The sequence below is a fragment of the Thalia democratica genome, chromosome 1, assembly GCF_965202585.1.
Source record: "Thalia democratica chromosome 1, ktThaDemo2.hap1.1, whole genome shotgun sequence".
In the NCBI taxonomy this organism is placed as follows: domain Eukaryota; kingdom Metazoa; phylum Chordata; class Thaliacea; order Salpida; family Salpidae; genus Thalia; species Thalia democratica.
In genome coordinates, this window is record NC_139165.1 from 46,725,871 (window position 1) to 46,741,897 (window position 16,027).

The 16,027-nt window shown below is 24.9% G+C and overlaps 1 protein-coding gene across 3 annotated transcripts; it reads left to right on the plus strand.

Moving 5' to 3' along the window:
- The first annotated feature begins 4,770 nt into the window (after positions 1 to 4,770).
- On the plus strand, positions 4,771 to 14,742 carry LOC145842120 (glycogenin-1-like). 3 transcript variants are annotated; one of them, XM_082949885.1, is made up of 10 exons: positions 4,771 to 4,851; positions 5,741 to 5,870; positions 7,746 to 7,920; positions 8,254 to 8,416; positions 8,720 to 8,828; positions 10,989 to 11,065; positions 11,188 to 11,237; positions 12,179 to 12,214; positions 12,702 to 12,749; positions 14,123 to 14,742. In XM_082949885.1, the coding sequence occupies exons 1-10, from the start codon at positions 4,842 to 4,844 to the stop codon at positions 14,252 to 14,254; spliced, it is 930 nt and encodes a 309-aa protein (XP_082806011.1). In that variant the 5' UTR covers positions 4,771 to 4,841; the 3' UTR covers positions 14,255 to 14,742. The 3 variants fall into 3 exon arrangements, with proteins under 3 accessions (XP_082806011.1, XP_082806714.1, XP_082807273.1); XM_082950588.1 differs by lacking the exon at positions 12,702 to 12,749; XM_082951147.1 differs by lacking the exon at positions 12,702 to 12,749 and having other exon boundaries at positions 14,126 to 14,742.
- Positions 14,743 to 16,027: the final 1,285 nt, after the last annotated feature.

Here is a 16,027-nt window from a genome sequence, read left to right on the forward strand (position 1 = left end):
TTTTTCTAGGAAACTTTTTACTAAGCTACTCTTAGATCCCATTATAAATTATTACTTAGTGTAACTAACTTTTGATTAAGTATTCTTTTTCAACTAGTAAGTACGATTTTACTTGAAAAATGTCAAATATCATCACTAAAGTTTTATTTTACTTAGTTGATTGTATATAATAATGTTGTGTGAAGCTTTTAAACCTTGAAAAGTTCAATTCAGAAAGTTTTCCAGTTCATCTTTAGACCACTACACCAGGTTTAAATTTATTTAAATGCTGATAATGAAGTTTATTCTTTTACCATTAAATGGTATTTTATATTTTTATTTAAGTTTTTTTATTTTTGTATATCTGTTGGCCACAAAGTTGATTCTTGATTTTTTGAAATTTTCAACTCAAAGAGATTTTAAAACCATCATTAGAATTCCTGCTCCATCAGGCAAACATTTAATTATAATTTAGAAAATTTTTTAATTATAACTTTAATTAAATAATAAAAATGTAATTTAATTGTAATAGTCTAAACTTTTTTTAGTCAAATTTCAATTTTCATTTAACTAGTTTTATTTTTGTATATGTTTTGACCTCAAAGTTGATTCTTAATTTTTTGAAATTTCCAGCTCAGAGAGATTTCAAACCCATCATTAGAATCCCTGTACCATCAAGCAAACATTTAATAATAATTTAAAGATTTTTTAATTCAGTTGTATAAATCTAAAATTTTTTTTAGTGAAATTTTAATTTTTATAGATTAAATTACTTGAAAAATTTTTTATATTACAAATAGATACAGTAGACTACCGCTTAAGTACGCACTTTTTTTGGTACGCACCCCGCCTTAATACGCATTTATCCAGAAAGACAAAATCCAGAATCCGTTCTCATTTCAGCATTGAAAATCCTAAGAAGTTCCCTCATATTGTCACGGGAGACATATGTTGACTTTGGTGGTGCAATTTTACCTTTATCCTTAGACTTGTTCCATAGAGTCATTTTCTGACGCTTTCCATCCATTTTTCTAAATTTCTCTAAATTTTTCTAAAATTTCTAATTTTTTTTATTCAAAAACTTTCAGAATATCTGCAAAACAAAGGCTTATTTTAATGTGACATGATATAAAACTAGTTAACCATAAAAACTAGTTACAAATTTTATAAAGTCAAAAAAAACATATAAAAAGAAACAACAACAACAAAAAACTAAAGTTAAAAAAAAATTAAAGAGCATCTTATCATTGTACACTTATACTATAAATGTTTCTACTGATATAAACTTTCTTACAAAAACATTTTAAAATCTATTGAAAAATTTTGCAGATTAGAATTATGTTTTAAATGTTATTTGTAATAAAAAGACTGGTTATTTGGCTTAATTATTTGGTGGCTAGTTGTAAGAAAGAAGAAAAACAACTAAATTTTATAATATACTACGTCGTCAAAAAGTACGCACTACCCGTGCTAAGTACGCAATTTTTGGTCGGGTTCAATTTGCGTACTTAAGCGGTAGTCTACTGTATATAAATGTAAAGAGTTTAAAATCTAAAAGAAACATTTGTAAGATTTCCATCTATACTAACATTTAAATCAAAATTTGTAAGTTCATAACTTTTTTCTGGTTCATTTTATATATAACTTTTATATATTTTTTATTATTTTTAAGCATAAAAAACAATTTTAAACATAGTATTTTTCGGCTAAATATTGCGTACTTAACTGGCAGTACATACCTAAGAAATGCGTATTTAAGCGGAAAATTAGGAACAAAAAGATTGTGAACCCCCTTTGAAAAAAGTCTAGACGCGCCCTTGAGATGTTGTATAAACAATAACTACATTTATATTGTATAAAAACGAAGAATAAAGTCTTATTCAACAATGTTTAAAACTACGTTAAAGAAAAAACTTTTTATTAAAAAACAGCTAAACTTTTATTTTGAACATTTGTTATGGTTAATGAAGCTGAATTAAAACTTTCTAAAACCAAATGTTCAGTTTTATTCCTACTTTTTTTGAAAAGTAAAGTCATAGCAAATATTTTTTAAAAAATAAGTTAACAGGTGAAGTGAAAAAAACTGTTATAATTATAAGCTGTTTAGAAAAGAGTTCGAACAGATATTTAAAACTTTTTAATTAGAACTGAAGGTTAAAGAAAACTCAAATAATTGTTGTTTTGTATTTTGGTTACACTAAAATTTTAAATACCACTTCGTAAAAATCACAAAAATAATCAAGAGCGTATACACTTTAATTTTCACTAGCATTTTTTTGGACGCATTCAAAATTCAGCCGCCATCAAATCCACCCGCGTTCGAAATCCGCCCGATCAAAATCCACCTGATCAGAATCCACCCGGCTTACCGAACAAAGGTAAGGGTTAGGGGTGACAGTGACAATAAAAAAAAATGCAAAAAATATATAAAATAAATTGATAAATAAAGAAGTTATAAAAAAATCGAGTGCATTTTAAACGGGGGTGGATTTTGATAGTATACCTATTTTTTAACGTTTCGCTTTTAAAATTATTTTTTATGAAACTTAAGAAAAAACGTTAGTAATAAACTTTAAAAGTTTGGTTACAGTTAGTGTCTTTATTTAATAGCCACCAAATTTAATACTATTTAACTAATGCATTTTTAATTAAAATGCTTTGTTTTGTGACATAGTTGGTACACACAACAATAAGTACAAAAAATAAAATAAAGATTAAGTTTATTTACTTAAACGAAAATTGTATGTTGTTGTCTCTAGTTATGGTTTTTATAAAAAATTATTCATGTTGTATATTGTTTGTTTAGTTGAATTGAAAATTTTAAAGACTTTTTTTTTAAAGATTCTTTATCTTATATGGTCTTAAATTAAAAAAAAAAAAAGCATAAACAAATATTTACTATTCTTTAACAGATTTATTTCAATAATGTTAAACTTACAAATAAATAGAACTTAGATTATATTTTTTTTAAACTTTGACAGCTCAAATTTGTTGTGCATGCGAATTTTGTATTCTTAATTTTAGGACTCTAGTGTAAGATTGACATTGAAATAAAGTTTTTTATTAAGTTTAAAAAATCAGAAAATATTTATCAGATAATAAATTTAAAACGATTTTTTTAGTTTACTTATATGTTTATAGAGTTACATGAACAAGAACTAGTCGTTTTAATTTTTATATTTTAAGTTATGAAAAATAAACCTAATTGTGAAAAAGTTATGGGTTGGTAAAATTTAACACTTTCACATCCGACGAGAGCAGCATAAAACAAAAATGCTACAAAGCTCATTATTAATGTTTACAAAAAGTCCAAAGGTCAGCAATCATCCATCCATGAACACCTCCTAGCTGTGCTGAAAACTACATGGATAGTAAAGTAGATTAAAAATCCCATTTAGAGCGAGAAACATTTGCTAGATTTCAGATCTAGAATCGCTATATATTAGATCTCGCGAAAAGATTTGTAAACAAAGAGATGTGTTTTACTTAAAACATTATAAATAGTGTGCTCTTCTCTTACTGCTCTTTTTGTGTCGGTTTTTGTAACGTCTTACTATTTAATCTGTTTTAATTAAATTTTCTATAAACTTTAATATTCTTTTAGTAGTTCTATCTTAAACTTGACTTTAAATCAGCAAGGAATAGCTCAGTTCAATCTTAAAAGCTTTACACAGGCTATTCATATTTTAAAATTGTGAAATAAATATTTTCGATAAAAAATAAATAATATTTTTATACTTTGTGTACTAACATTTTTTGTTATACCATTGCCAGATTTTAGCCGGTTTATTCTGAAGAGGCTTAACAAAAATTTTGAATAAACTTTTCAAACTTTCAAAAAGTGACTTATGTTCAAGTTTTTCAATGTAGTTGTAAAAAAAATTGTTTTCAAAAATATACACAAAACATTTTAAAGCGTTTTAAGTTATCATTAAGTTTATATAATTTGTGGTATGATATAGCTTTTGTAAAGATATAAATTTATTGCATTAATTGCTCTGACTTTATTAAGCTTTTTTATTTTAAACTGTTTCCTTATTAGAACTCATTTAGATACTCATCAAATAATAGTTTAATTAACTTAAAGATAATTAGCTTTGATTGTTTTTTTAAGAAAGAAAGTTTAAATTCGAAAGCTAGCTTAGAAACTTCATAAGATATAGTAGAATTAAACAATGAAGTCCGAATTGTTTGTTGCAATAATCTCAAATCTTAAAGCATACTATAACTCTATGATCTTTTTTGTGTAAAGATAACTTAGTTTTAGGTTTGGTAATGGTTTTGCTTAACAAAATGTTAGAAAATCTTTATATTTCTGTTAAAAGACTTATAGTCACCACTTGATACTTGATATGATATTATGTATTTTCTTGTTTGTGTACATAAACTGCTCGTTTATTTTTTAAAGTATATAAACTAAACAAACATTGATTTTTACTTCTAAAAACATTTTTACCGAGGTATTTGACATGTAAGCTAAAACAAGATTGTTTTAAAGTTTGAACTTTGATAGTAAGGAAGTCATGCACGAATGGTTATAGCTTTATTAAACTTTGAATTGAGTTCATGACAAGAAATGTGATTTGCCACATGCTTAACATCCACTTAAAGGAACAGCATAAGAGCTTATCTTTTCACCTAGATACTATACTGACATGTTTAACATGTCTGCTCTGCAATGCTTTATTTGTTTTCTTTGCACAAATTGTTGTTTCAAATTTAAACTTTTGTATTAATCATTTCAATGCAGTGACAATAAAAGTCACTTTAGTGCTAAAATAACTAAAATACTTAAACTTAATGTGCTTAACTTTTTTTTTTCAGAATTTTTAATAATTTTAGGAAAATTTACAGTTAGAGAAATGTCAGAAGGTGAGCTATACAAAGTTTTGTTTAAAACTATAAGTAAAAATTTTTAAGAACATATTTAATTTCAAAATAAAAACCCTATTTAAAAAAAAAACTTTTTTATATAATGTAGTTTATAATAAAATTTAAGTATTTTAACATCTTTTTTAATAATTAAAATAATGCTAATATTCAAAGATTAAAAAAAAACTTCTTGAAGTTTTTGATTTTATCTAATATTTTTTTTACTAGGTTTTAACTTTCATTTAATGATTAGTCACATTGTTTGCTAGGAATAAATAATCATTTAGCTTTAAATTTAATTATAAAAATGAAAAACTTTCTAAAGTACCTTTAGTTGTGAAATTAATATTCACTAAAAATAAAATAGTAGTTAAAATTATTGTTGCAGAACTTTCATAAATTGTTAAGCTATTTAAATTGCTTATATTTAATTTAAGTGTTTTTTTCAAAATGATTGTTAAATAAAATTAAAAGAACTTATCAATTAAGTAAACTAGTAAAGGTAGTTCATATAGTTTAGTTTTAAGCTAAGTTTTCAGTTTATGCTAAAACTAAAAATGTATAACTAGTTCAAATGTCCAGTCAAAGTTTTTTTGCAAAAGCTTAGACTACCTATTTAGTTAAAATAAATCTGTTAATTTATTCATAAGATATTAAAATATTAAGTTTACTTATGTACGTTTCTCTCTAGTTAATTAATAGCACAGTTCTACAAAGTTTTTTATGAAGTTTTCTAAGAACTTAAGGGCAGCAGTTTAATAAAGCAATTACTTTGCAAAGTCTTTTATTGTATTCCAACAAAGTTGTTTTGTTTGTATATGTTTTAACAAACATATTAGCGTCTGTACATTTGACTATTATTTATATATAAAATTTGTTTATATTTCAGCTTTTGTAACCTTGGCAACCAACGACCAGTACTGCAAGGGAGCAGCAGTTGTAGCTAAATCCCTAATTAAATCAAACACTACTAAGAAGCTTGTTTGTTTGATATCTCCATATGTGACAGACGAAGCTAGGTAATTTTAATTGATATAAAAGATCTAAGTGATAGTTAGGTAGACGGTGAAATTAAATTTTTCATAGAAGAACAAAATAGTTATATAAGTAGTTAAGTTTGAAGAAATTTTAAAGAAAATATAAAAATTTGTTGTAAATAATTTAAAATTATAAAATTTTACTTTGGAGTTTGTTTGTTATTTATGGTTTTAAACTAGTTTTTGGGTTTTTATTCAGCAAGGTAGTCGTTTATAAGTAACATGCTTGATTTTCTATAAAAAGTCATTTAATAGTCCAATTTGTTGGAGAAATATCTTTTGATGACAAAAAAAGTGTATATAAATAAAAACAATTAAGTTAGTGGTATTGCTTACTAAAAATTTAAAATATTTATATGCATAGATAAATCTGTACACAGACAGTGTTATCTCACTGGCTGACAGCTGACTTTTGTTCTAAGGCCTAGATTTTAAATCTTAAAAACAGCCTAATTTTTAGAAATAACCTCCTATAATAACCCTCTTATTTTAGAAACAACTAGTTTAAATTTCATTATAGGTAAAAATTGTTTGAAAAGCTCCTGATAATTTAAGTCAAGTTTCAAAACAGTACTATCTAAAATAAGTAATATTATAAGAAAAAGGGTATTCTTCAATATATGATAAAAGTATATTGTGACTTTTTTGTAAAAAAATGTTAATTTTTATTCATTAGTTTAAACTTTGTATCTATCAACTATTTTTTATATTATAATAACAAAAAGCCGACTATCAGCAACACTGGTTATTTGTAATTATGCATTGATAATTTAAAAAAATAATAATAAATTTAAAGCACAGTAATGCACTAAATAAAACAAACATATAATAAATTGAAATACGAATAAATAAAAATAAACAAATTCATTGTACTTCTCCTTTCTTTGGTTCCTTAAAGTATTCTTTTTCCCTTTTTTCAGCCTTTGTGTACAGTAGATCTCTATTTGGCATGGTCATTTGCAAACAACTCCCATTCATCAGTTCTTATATTCAAGCTTTTTAGTTTGCGCTTGCATACGTCCTTAAAAGTGTTATTTTGGACAACCTTGGTTGCGTTAGCCAACAACCAATTTGCCATGCAACAGGGACTCTGGGAGCACCTATCCTCAGAACATCACTGAACAAGCAAATCCTGTGCTGACTGAGGGTAAAGTACATGGTGGTAAGACTAATATGTCTCAACACTGTTGGTGATCTTTTGTTGCCATGCAATTCTAAGGATGTGACAAAGGCATTGTAAGTGGAAGGTGTTGATTTTCTTCTCCTGCATGCTAGACAACGTCCATGCTTTGCAACTGTATAGCAGAGTACTACATACACAGGAACAATAAACATTAGTCTTTGTGCAAATGCTAAACTTTTGGTTATCCTAAACTTTTGTTTCCCTTAAATAAGCTATTATAAAAAGTAATTTGTGTCAAAAAATATGTTTAGAAAGACTCTTAAAAATTTTAGGAGAGTAGTATTCTTTTATACCAAAAACATAACCAACAAATATTCTTACTTAACTAGCTTGCTCAATTAAGAATTTTAAGACTCTTAGTTTTTTAATTTTGTCAAATATTTAATCAACTTGTAATTCCTTTTTTATATTTTAACTTTTCCATACTTTTCTAGTTATATTGTTCTTAAGTTACAAATTTAAATAATAATTATTTAACCTTACTTTTAAAACTTTTAAGAAAACTTTTTATCAAAATTAAGTGATTATTATACATTTTGTACAAACTATAGTTTTGTAACACTTTGATCTACATTGTAAAAACTAATTTTATTTAAATGACTTTTTTTAATAAATTACATATTGATTTTTTAGTTAAGTCTTGTTTGATTGTTTGTTATAAATGTAACTAACAGAAAACCACTGTCATTATTATTTGATGAGCTTGTAGAAGTTGATGTTTTGGATTCAAAAGATGAAACTCATCTTGCCATGTTAAAAAGACCTGAATTGGGCATTACTTTCACAAAAATACATTGCTGGAATTTGACTCAATATGAAAAGTGTGTCTTTTTAGATGCTGATACTATGGTCAGTTTGTATTATATATTTATTATGTTTTATCCGTTTCGGTATAAAGTTTTCCAGTATCTTTAACTATAGATGTTTTATAGATTGGTATTGAATAAATAACAATGGAAGCTTATAATTATTTTAGATGTATTATTTTGATGTTAACTTTGTCTAAATTTACTGTTTAAATCTAAATCTAAAAAACACTAAAAACTTAATAATAGTGCTAGTTTTGAATTTTGTATACATAATTTTCCATATTTGTTAGCGTACTTAAATTGTAATAGTTAAGTTTTATTTTAAAATCCACTGAACATAGTTAATTTATTAAGTATTTACTTTAAATTACAGATAGTTGCGAATGTTGATGACATGTTCAGCTTTGAGGAGTTGTCAGCCGTTTCTGACTGCGGTTGGCCTGACATGTTCAACAGCGGTGTTTTTGTATACAAACCAAGCACTGAAACTTACAATAACCTTATTGAATTAGCAAAAACAGAAGGAAGTTTTGATGGTAAATTTTATTTTTCTTACAGTAAATTACTGAAGTCTTTTAAAACAGATAAAACTTTACTTATACTATTGCTTTTTTTTTTGCCAAATATAGTACTGTTTATTGTTTTACTGTTTGAGCACTAGGCATTGTAATTTATATGTTAATGCCTATGCATTTAGGAAAATATATTTAATTATTAAGTATAAAAAGTAAGTTAAAAAACTCATCTTAAAAAAATTAAGTTTAGGCAATTTTTGTTTTGTAGTATTTAAAGGATGTTTTGTAAATTTTTGACCTTAAGTAACAAAATATATCATTCAGGTGGAGATCAAGGTCTTCTTAACACATATTTTACAAAATGGAATCGAATTTCTTTTAAATACAATATGCAAGCCACTACTTCATACACTTACACTCCTGCTTTTGCAAAGTTTGTTTAAATTCTTACATAACAAAAAATGTTTAGTTATGAGTATAATATTAATAATAATTGAGGTCATAGCTCACGGTAAATTACTTTTTTAAATGACCAGATTTTATTTTTTCACTTAGTTTTTGAAACTACCAATTGCTTCTTACCGTTATTGAAAATTCAGTGCCATTTTAAAGATATAAGTTATCAAAATTATAGAGTTTAAAAGGTTCTTTGTGGAAGGTTTAAACTAGACAGGTTAAAAAAGAGTTTCACTATTTCTTTCCTTCTTAAGTTTTCTAGAAATTCTTTAAAAGATTTCACAATGTTATCTTGAAAACATCAAAAGGAAATTTTAAAATGGTATTATGAGGCTTTTGTAAAAGATAAATTTGTTATTCTATGATAAACTAAGCAGCAGATGAAAATTAAATTTTTATAAAAACACTTTGTTAAACAAATTGAAAATCCTTTTCCATAAAATTTAAAATATATAAAGATTGAATTAAGAAAGTTTGAAAACAATTACCTAAATGTTGTAAAAAGATTTAATATATTTTTAGTGCAATAGTTGTTTTTAGTCTTTTTATTTTGCGCTTGTCATAAGAAGTCTATTAAACTATCTAGTTGTAATCACTTGTATTTCAGAAAGGACTTGGAATTAAAAAAAGAAATGGAATTAGTAACTAAGTAATTAATGTAAAAAGTAAAACTGTAAAACAAAACCCAACCCCTTTAGCCAAATAATTAAATTTACATACTATACAGTAAAGTTTTTATCCTTAATATTTTTTGGAATTGATAAAGCTATTGAAATAATAATTTATTTGACTGTGTAATACAAAGTTAGGAAAGTCAAAAAAGTATGTGAATCTTTTTACTAACTTTAACTTTAAGTAAAATTTGTATCTTGCCACCTGTTTTTATTAAAAAAATATTTAATAGTTAACTGATAGCTTTTTTTGATCAGTACTAGTAGTAGGAATGGTATTGTATAAAAAGCCCACAGTTTTGAAAAGAAGAAACCCAGCTCTACACAATTTATTTAAACACTTAGTTTAATTTATTAGTTGTTATAAAAGTCAATATACGCCTGACAGCCCACTCACTGTGTATTGTGCTTAATTAAAATGAAGTAATAATTTGTTTTGGAATATGATGTAGTCATAAAAGTTTTAACTAGATGTGATAAAAAATTAATTTTTATGCTTTAAGTATACCTTGTTTATTATTTATCTTTTTTCTTAGTTTTATTTAGTCAAAAGTAATCAGACACAAAAAAAAAACTACTGTATTGCAAACAACATAACAACAAAAAAATCTATAACTTAGCCTTAGTTAAAGCTTTGATAGAACGTTATGATAGGTAAAGATTATTAAAAACGAATAAAAAATATAGACAAAACTAATTGATTTATAAATAAGTTTAGTTATATTTTAAAATTTAACTTCCAGCTATTCATAATAAGTTTTAGTTTTTTAAAACTCATCTTTTGATAAAGTGAGATAAAGTTAAAAGCTTAGATTCTATGAAACTGCATAATAAACATTCTCATTTTTACCTAAAAACGGTACTATTAAATCAAACCTTGAATAAATTAAGTGAAAATGATTTAACAGTTTTTTGACGTCTATAATATTTGTAAAATATTTTTTTTGTAAAGTTTTACTAACGCGTTCTTTTTTTTTCTGAAATGTTAATTTGAATTGTAACCAGAACTAAGCTAAATAAAAAAAAAGCGTTTTTATTTTCTCCAATGGCTTTATAATTGAAATCCTATTGTTGTTCTAAAAAATACAATAGTCTTTTACCACTTTTGCATTTTAGGAAAAAATTGTAGGCTGTTGAGTGATATTTTATTGCAACTTATCAAAAATAACGAAGGATTATCATAGAAAAAAAGCTTTCGTTCTTAGATTATGAATGTTTTGCTGATTACACTTTTGAACTCTAAATAAAACATATTCTGGTTAAAATCATTATTATAATAGCAAATACACTATGGAAGTTTTTGGTTTTAGTAGACTTTATATAAACAAGTAATGTTATTAACTTTTTTGCATGAAATAAATTCTAAAAACTATATTAGTTCTTTGAGAACTGTTAATATAGTGAACATTTACATAAATAAATAAATAAAGTTTGCACCGTCAATTACCATTAAGCAATTAAATCAGATTTGGCGATTCAACAAAAATTGTTCACTTTTTGGGCGATGACAAGCCGTGGAGAAGTTCCTCTGCAAAAAATACAAGTAAGTTTTATAAAAATAAATATTAATTAGTTAGGATCACTTAAATAGTTACTTAATGAAATAATAGAAATTAGTTTAGGTTATTAACTTAAACATTTTAATGTGATTTTCATAATAAACAGATGCGAAGTTCACTGAACAGTGGTGGAACTTGTACCAAGATTTACCCCAGGTTTATTTTATTTACTTTAATACGTTCATAGTCGTTTAAAACTTGTTAAAACTTCTATGTATCATAATATCGTTACTTAAAAAGTTGTAACTTCTTGATTGTATACTGTATAAAATATGAGTTTTTAGTTATTATTAAAAAAAATTTTTTGACATTTACAATTTTGTCCCTTGAGGCTATTTTAATGCGTTCTAGTTAACATTAAGTTAGTGAAAAGAGCAGCACACGTATAACCTGCCGTCGTGTCTAAATCTAGTTAAATCTCAGATAATGCAGCTATTTGTTACATTTGATGTTACAAGTCTGACATAAGCTCATTTTTATCTTTATCATTTGCAGTTTGTAATGTGAAATTTAAGTAGTTTCAGACTGTGGTCACCGTTTGTTTTTATTGCTTTAAATGAATGAAAGAAAACTACCCACAGTAATGTTAAAAGGTAAAATAAAAAGTATACAAATGTTTAGTAACTCGCATATAATACGTATATGTTAATTTACTTATTATACTGAATTGTATATTGGTAGACTAACATGAAAAATATTAAGTAAATTTGTCAGGTTTAAACTTGAACTTCCAGCTGTTTTATTCCCCATTGTATTGAAGTTTGTTAGGCAATACAAGTACAGTGTTGAGAAAATAATATTTTCATAAGTTGTTGTGAATGAAATTTTAAATACATTTTGATAATATGTTCTTTAATAGAAGTGGAGAAAAAAAAAATGCTAGTGGTGCTACTATTAAAACTAAATTTTAGAAAAAAAACATAAATGTTTTAATTAAGTTAAATTAAAGAACTTACAATAATTTATATTAAAATATGTAAAAAATTGTCTATAAAAATTTATTGTCGAACATTTTACTTAATTTACTTAACATTTTTGTGTTTTGTAACATTTGTAATTAAGTTATAAATTTTATAACAAGTTCTACTTGTTTTTAGAAATTTCAAGAAATGGAAGTCTCTGGATCAAGTCAGGTAATAGTTTATTAATTAATGTTTATACCAGTGGTAAATATTTAAATAATACTTTTAATTATATTTCTAAGAAAAAAATGCTAAGTACACAATTTAATAAACTATTGTAATGTTTTATAATTTAGTCATTTTAATAAAATAAACGATTTTTCTCTATACTACGAATATTGCAGTTCAAAAGATTTTTTTAAGGATGGTACTGAGTAATTTACCATTATTATAAAAATTTTGTCGGACTGTGTTATTCATAATACAGAAAAACATCGTTAGTTTTAATAAACTGATTACATTTCAAAGTTTTTTTTAGAAAACTTATAAGTTTCTAAAGTTTTAAAAAGACAAGTGATATAACAAAAAACTTATATAAGTTGTAAAATATAATACTATGTATCATTTCGTGTTCTTTGCAATTTCCTATACGTAAGAACACAGTTTTTGACATGTTAAACAAAAACTTTACTCGTTTTCAACTCATTATAACAATAAGACTGAGCAACCCGTGGTTTTACCCATGGAGAAAACTGAAGCACCGGAGGTATTTGTAGATTTAGACGCTAATAAAATGATTGCATGTTTATTAGTGTTATGTAGTTGTACTTGTTGATATAGTTTTCGTATATCTAATTCCAGTGTATTGATGTTTGACATGTGCTAAGTTATTTGTAAGCAACTTGAACTACTGTATAAATTGTACTATTTTGATGAGTAGAATTTGATAATCGCTTTGTATGTCATTAGATGTTTAATGTTTTATGACTAAAAGTTTGTTTGAATATTATAATGGAACCTTCGAGGTTTTTGATAATTGTAATAAAAAACTTTTTAAAATACTGTGAATGATTAACTTTTTTATAGCAATACTTTCTTGGTTTTCAAATATTTTTGTTAAAAACTTTAAATGATCTGTGATTTTCGATTTTTAACAACCAATTATACTAATTTAAATTAACTGAAGTTTTGTGTTTAAATAAATTGTTTTAAATGCTTGTACTTCGTGAGCATTTGAAAGTATCTACAGACATTAAAAGTTTTAATAACTTTTAATAGTTTTATTGCATTTGATTAAATTAAGTTGTAGCTGATTAGTTGTTAAAAATACTAATGTTTACTTTTGTGTGAAAAAGTAAATGTAGTGATAAAATTGGTGATTTTAACTTGAAATTTTTGAGCAATATAAAGCATGAAATAAAATTTTTGAATTATGCATTTTTTTAAACCATTTAACTACTTACACAAATCTTAGTCTACTATTTTGATTTTTTTTTGAAAATTATGGAAAGCAAATTAATATTTTTTTTATAAGTTTCAATAATGCTAAATAAATATTTTTCTTGCTTATTTAAAACCTAAAAGCATAATATAAAAATATTCTCATATCGTTTTTAGTAAAAGGTAATTTTTTATAAAGCTTACACTAAAAACTTTACATAATATGTATTTTGTGTTTCTTTAAAGCTGTTAAACCAATCTGCACCTTACAGAAAATATTTTTAATAGTTTTGTTGCATTGGATAAACAAAATTATCGCTGATTAATTGTTAAAAACACTAATATTTATTGTTGTGTGAAAAAGTAAGTGTAGTGACTAAATCGGTAGTTATAACTTCAAGATTTTATGTAGCTTTAGAGATAAATTGTAAAACTTAATTTGCTGTAAAACTAAACTTTTTAACCATTTCACCACTTAGTCAAGCATTGATTGTCTACTTTTTAATATTTTTAAAGTTGTGCAAAACAAAACAAAAAATTTTTAAAAACGTAAATGTATTTTAGTATTTTTTACTGTATAAAAAAACCTTAAAACATAACTTTGAAAACATATTTTTAAATCAGGAAATTTTAATAAGTAATTAATGTAAATAGTAAATAATGATTTTGTACATTTTAATATTTTCAAAATATTGAAAGCAGGCTGCACCTTACGACGAAGTGTCTCACTTCAACATGCTGAGGCAGGGAAAAGTTGATGTGAGGGGTAGCGACAAGTTCGACAACATACAGAAGAAAATCGACCAACAAATCAACAAGAAGGACAAATGAGATTGTGGCTGCGCGGCTTACTAACACCTTCTGTAGTTCCTTTCCGTAGATGAAGATTATTTTGCTTTTATTACCACCTATATGACAACAGCGTTTATCTGATTTTTATATATGCTTTTTTGTACTTTACACACCTTTTTTATATATGCAGCTAACAAGTGACTAAAATTTTTTTTAAGCAGAATCGCCAATAGTTTATTAACAGCATTTGAGTTTGTAACGAAATTATTTATACTGAGTAATTGTTTTGTAAAGTTTATTTATAGCTTTGTGTATAGCAAATTGTTTCTTCATTAAGCTCAATTTACACATCATCATTACGTTTTTACACATTTATTATAGTACTTTTTGATTTTATACCACAATAAATTATGATTTAAGTTAAACAATTACTTAATTAATTTCTCAAATATGACTATTATATGTAGACATATATTAGGTATAAAGTTCGCTCAGGCAAAATTACAAATGTTTACATAACAAATTGAAAAAACTCAAGCAAGCTTTTGCACGTATTTATATGCATTTACTTTTTTTTTTATAATCTAAGAAAGGTAAGTAAGTAGGAAATTATCTTAAGTTCTGTTTTTTTTTTGAATCCAGTAAATAAACTAAACTGGCTACTATATTTTTTAGCTTAGCAAGTTTTATTTTTATGCATTATTTCAATAGAATGTTAATTTTTTTTAATAAAAAAGGGCTGTTTAAAAACAAATTTTACTAAGAACTTCTTGATTTTAACTGTTTTATTTTACAATTTACTAAAAGATGTTAGTTAACTGGTGAATGGTTATAAATAATTTAAGTAAAAGGTCATTCGTGTACTGTACATTGTTTTGAAATCTTAAACTTAAAATTTTTAACTTCCAGTTTAAGAAATTTCAAAATCTATTTTTAAGCATAGTTTTTATAACAAAATGTTTATTTTTTTATTATTATTATTATTATATTGTTTATTGTGCAATGTTGGACTCAGGCATCAAAACCTGAGCCACTTAAACAGGACACACAAAAAGAGAAAAAGAAAATAAGCTTATATTCAAAACTTTAAGATAAATTATATATGTATATACAAACATAATTTAAATGAAAACACAAAGTTAAACACAATATGATAAACAAATGAACTAAATTAAAAATTCAATTCAAAAAATTCAAACTTATATATTACTTAGTACACACAGTAAAGAAGTTGGTCTAAAATCATCGCTTATAAAACAAAATTCATAACTATAAAATAAATAAGTAAACTAATAGTTTGTAGGGGGGAGGCGTAGGGAAACGAATATTTTTACTTTTGTTTATAGTGGAAAATTAATAAATTTTACTGGTATTTATTGTATTTAAATCAAATCTTTTTAGCTTTAAACGAAATTGTTCTACCCTCTCACAAGAGGTAGTCTGTTCCACATAGCTTTTGCTCTGTGAAAAAATGCGCCTTGCCACTGACTGTTTTGAAAATCATATTTACATTTTATTTTCAAATTATTTCCTCTTAGTTGATATTTATTTTGGGAAAAATTAAAAAACTGGTTAAAAAAACTTTTATATTTGCCATTGATAATTTTGTAAAGAGTTAATAAATCAAATTCCCATCTTCTATATTCCAGTGATTTCAAGCCAAACTTAAACATTCTATCGTTATATGACGTGAATATGTTAAGTATTATTTGATAAGCAACTCTTGATAAAAGTTTGTCTAGTTCAACTATAAAGTGTACAATGTAACATTTGAGATAATCAATTATATTTCAGTTTCATGCATCACGAATA

Bases quoted from the DNA above. Each gene is read 5' to 3' on its own strand.
- LOC145842120 (XM_082949885.1), top strand. The intron at 11,238-12,178 runs GTTTATTTTATT...ACTTGTTTTTAG, and splicing joins TGTACCAAGATTTACCCCAG to AAATTTCAAGAAATGGAAGT. The intron at 12,215-12,701 runs GTAATAGTTTAT...TATAACAATAAG, and splicing joins AAGTCTCTGGATCAAGTCAG to ACTGAGCAACCCGTGGTTTT.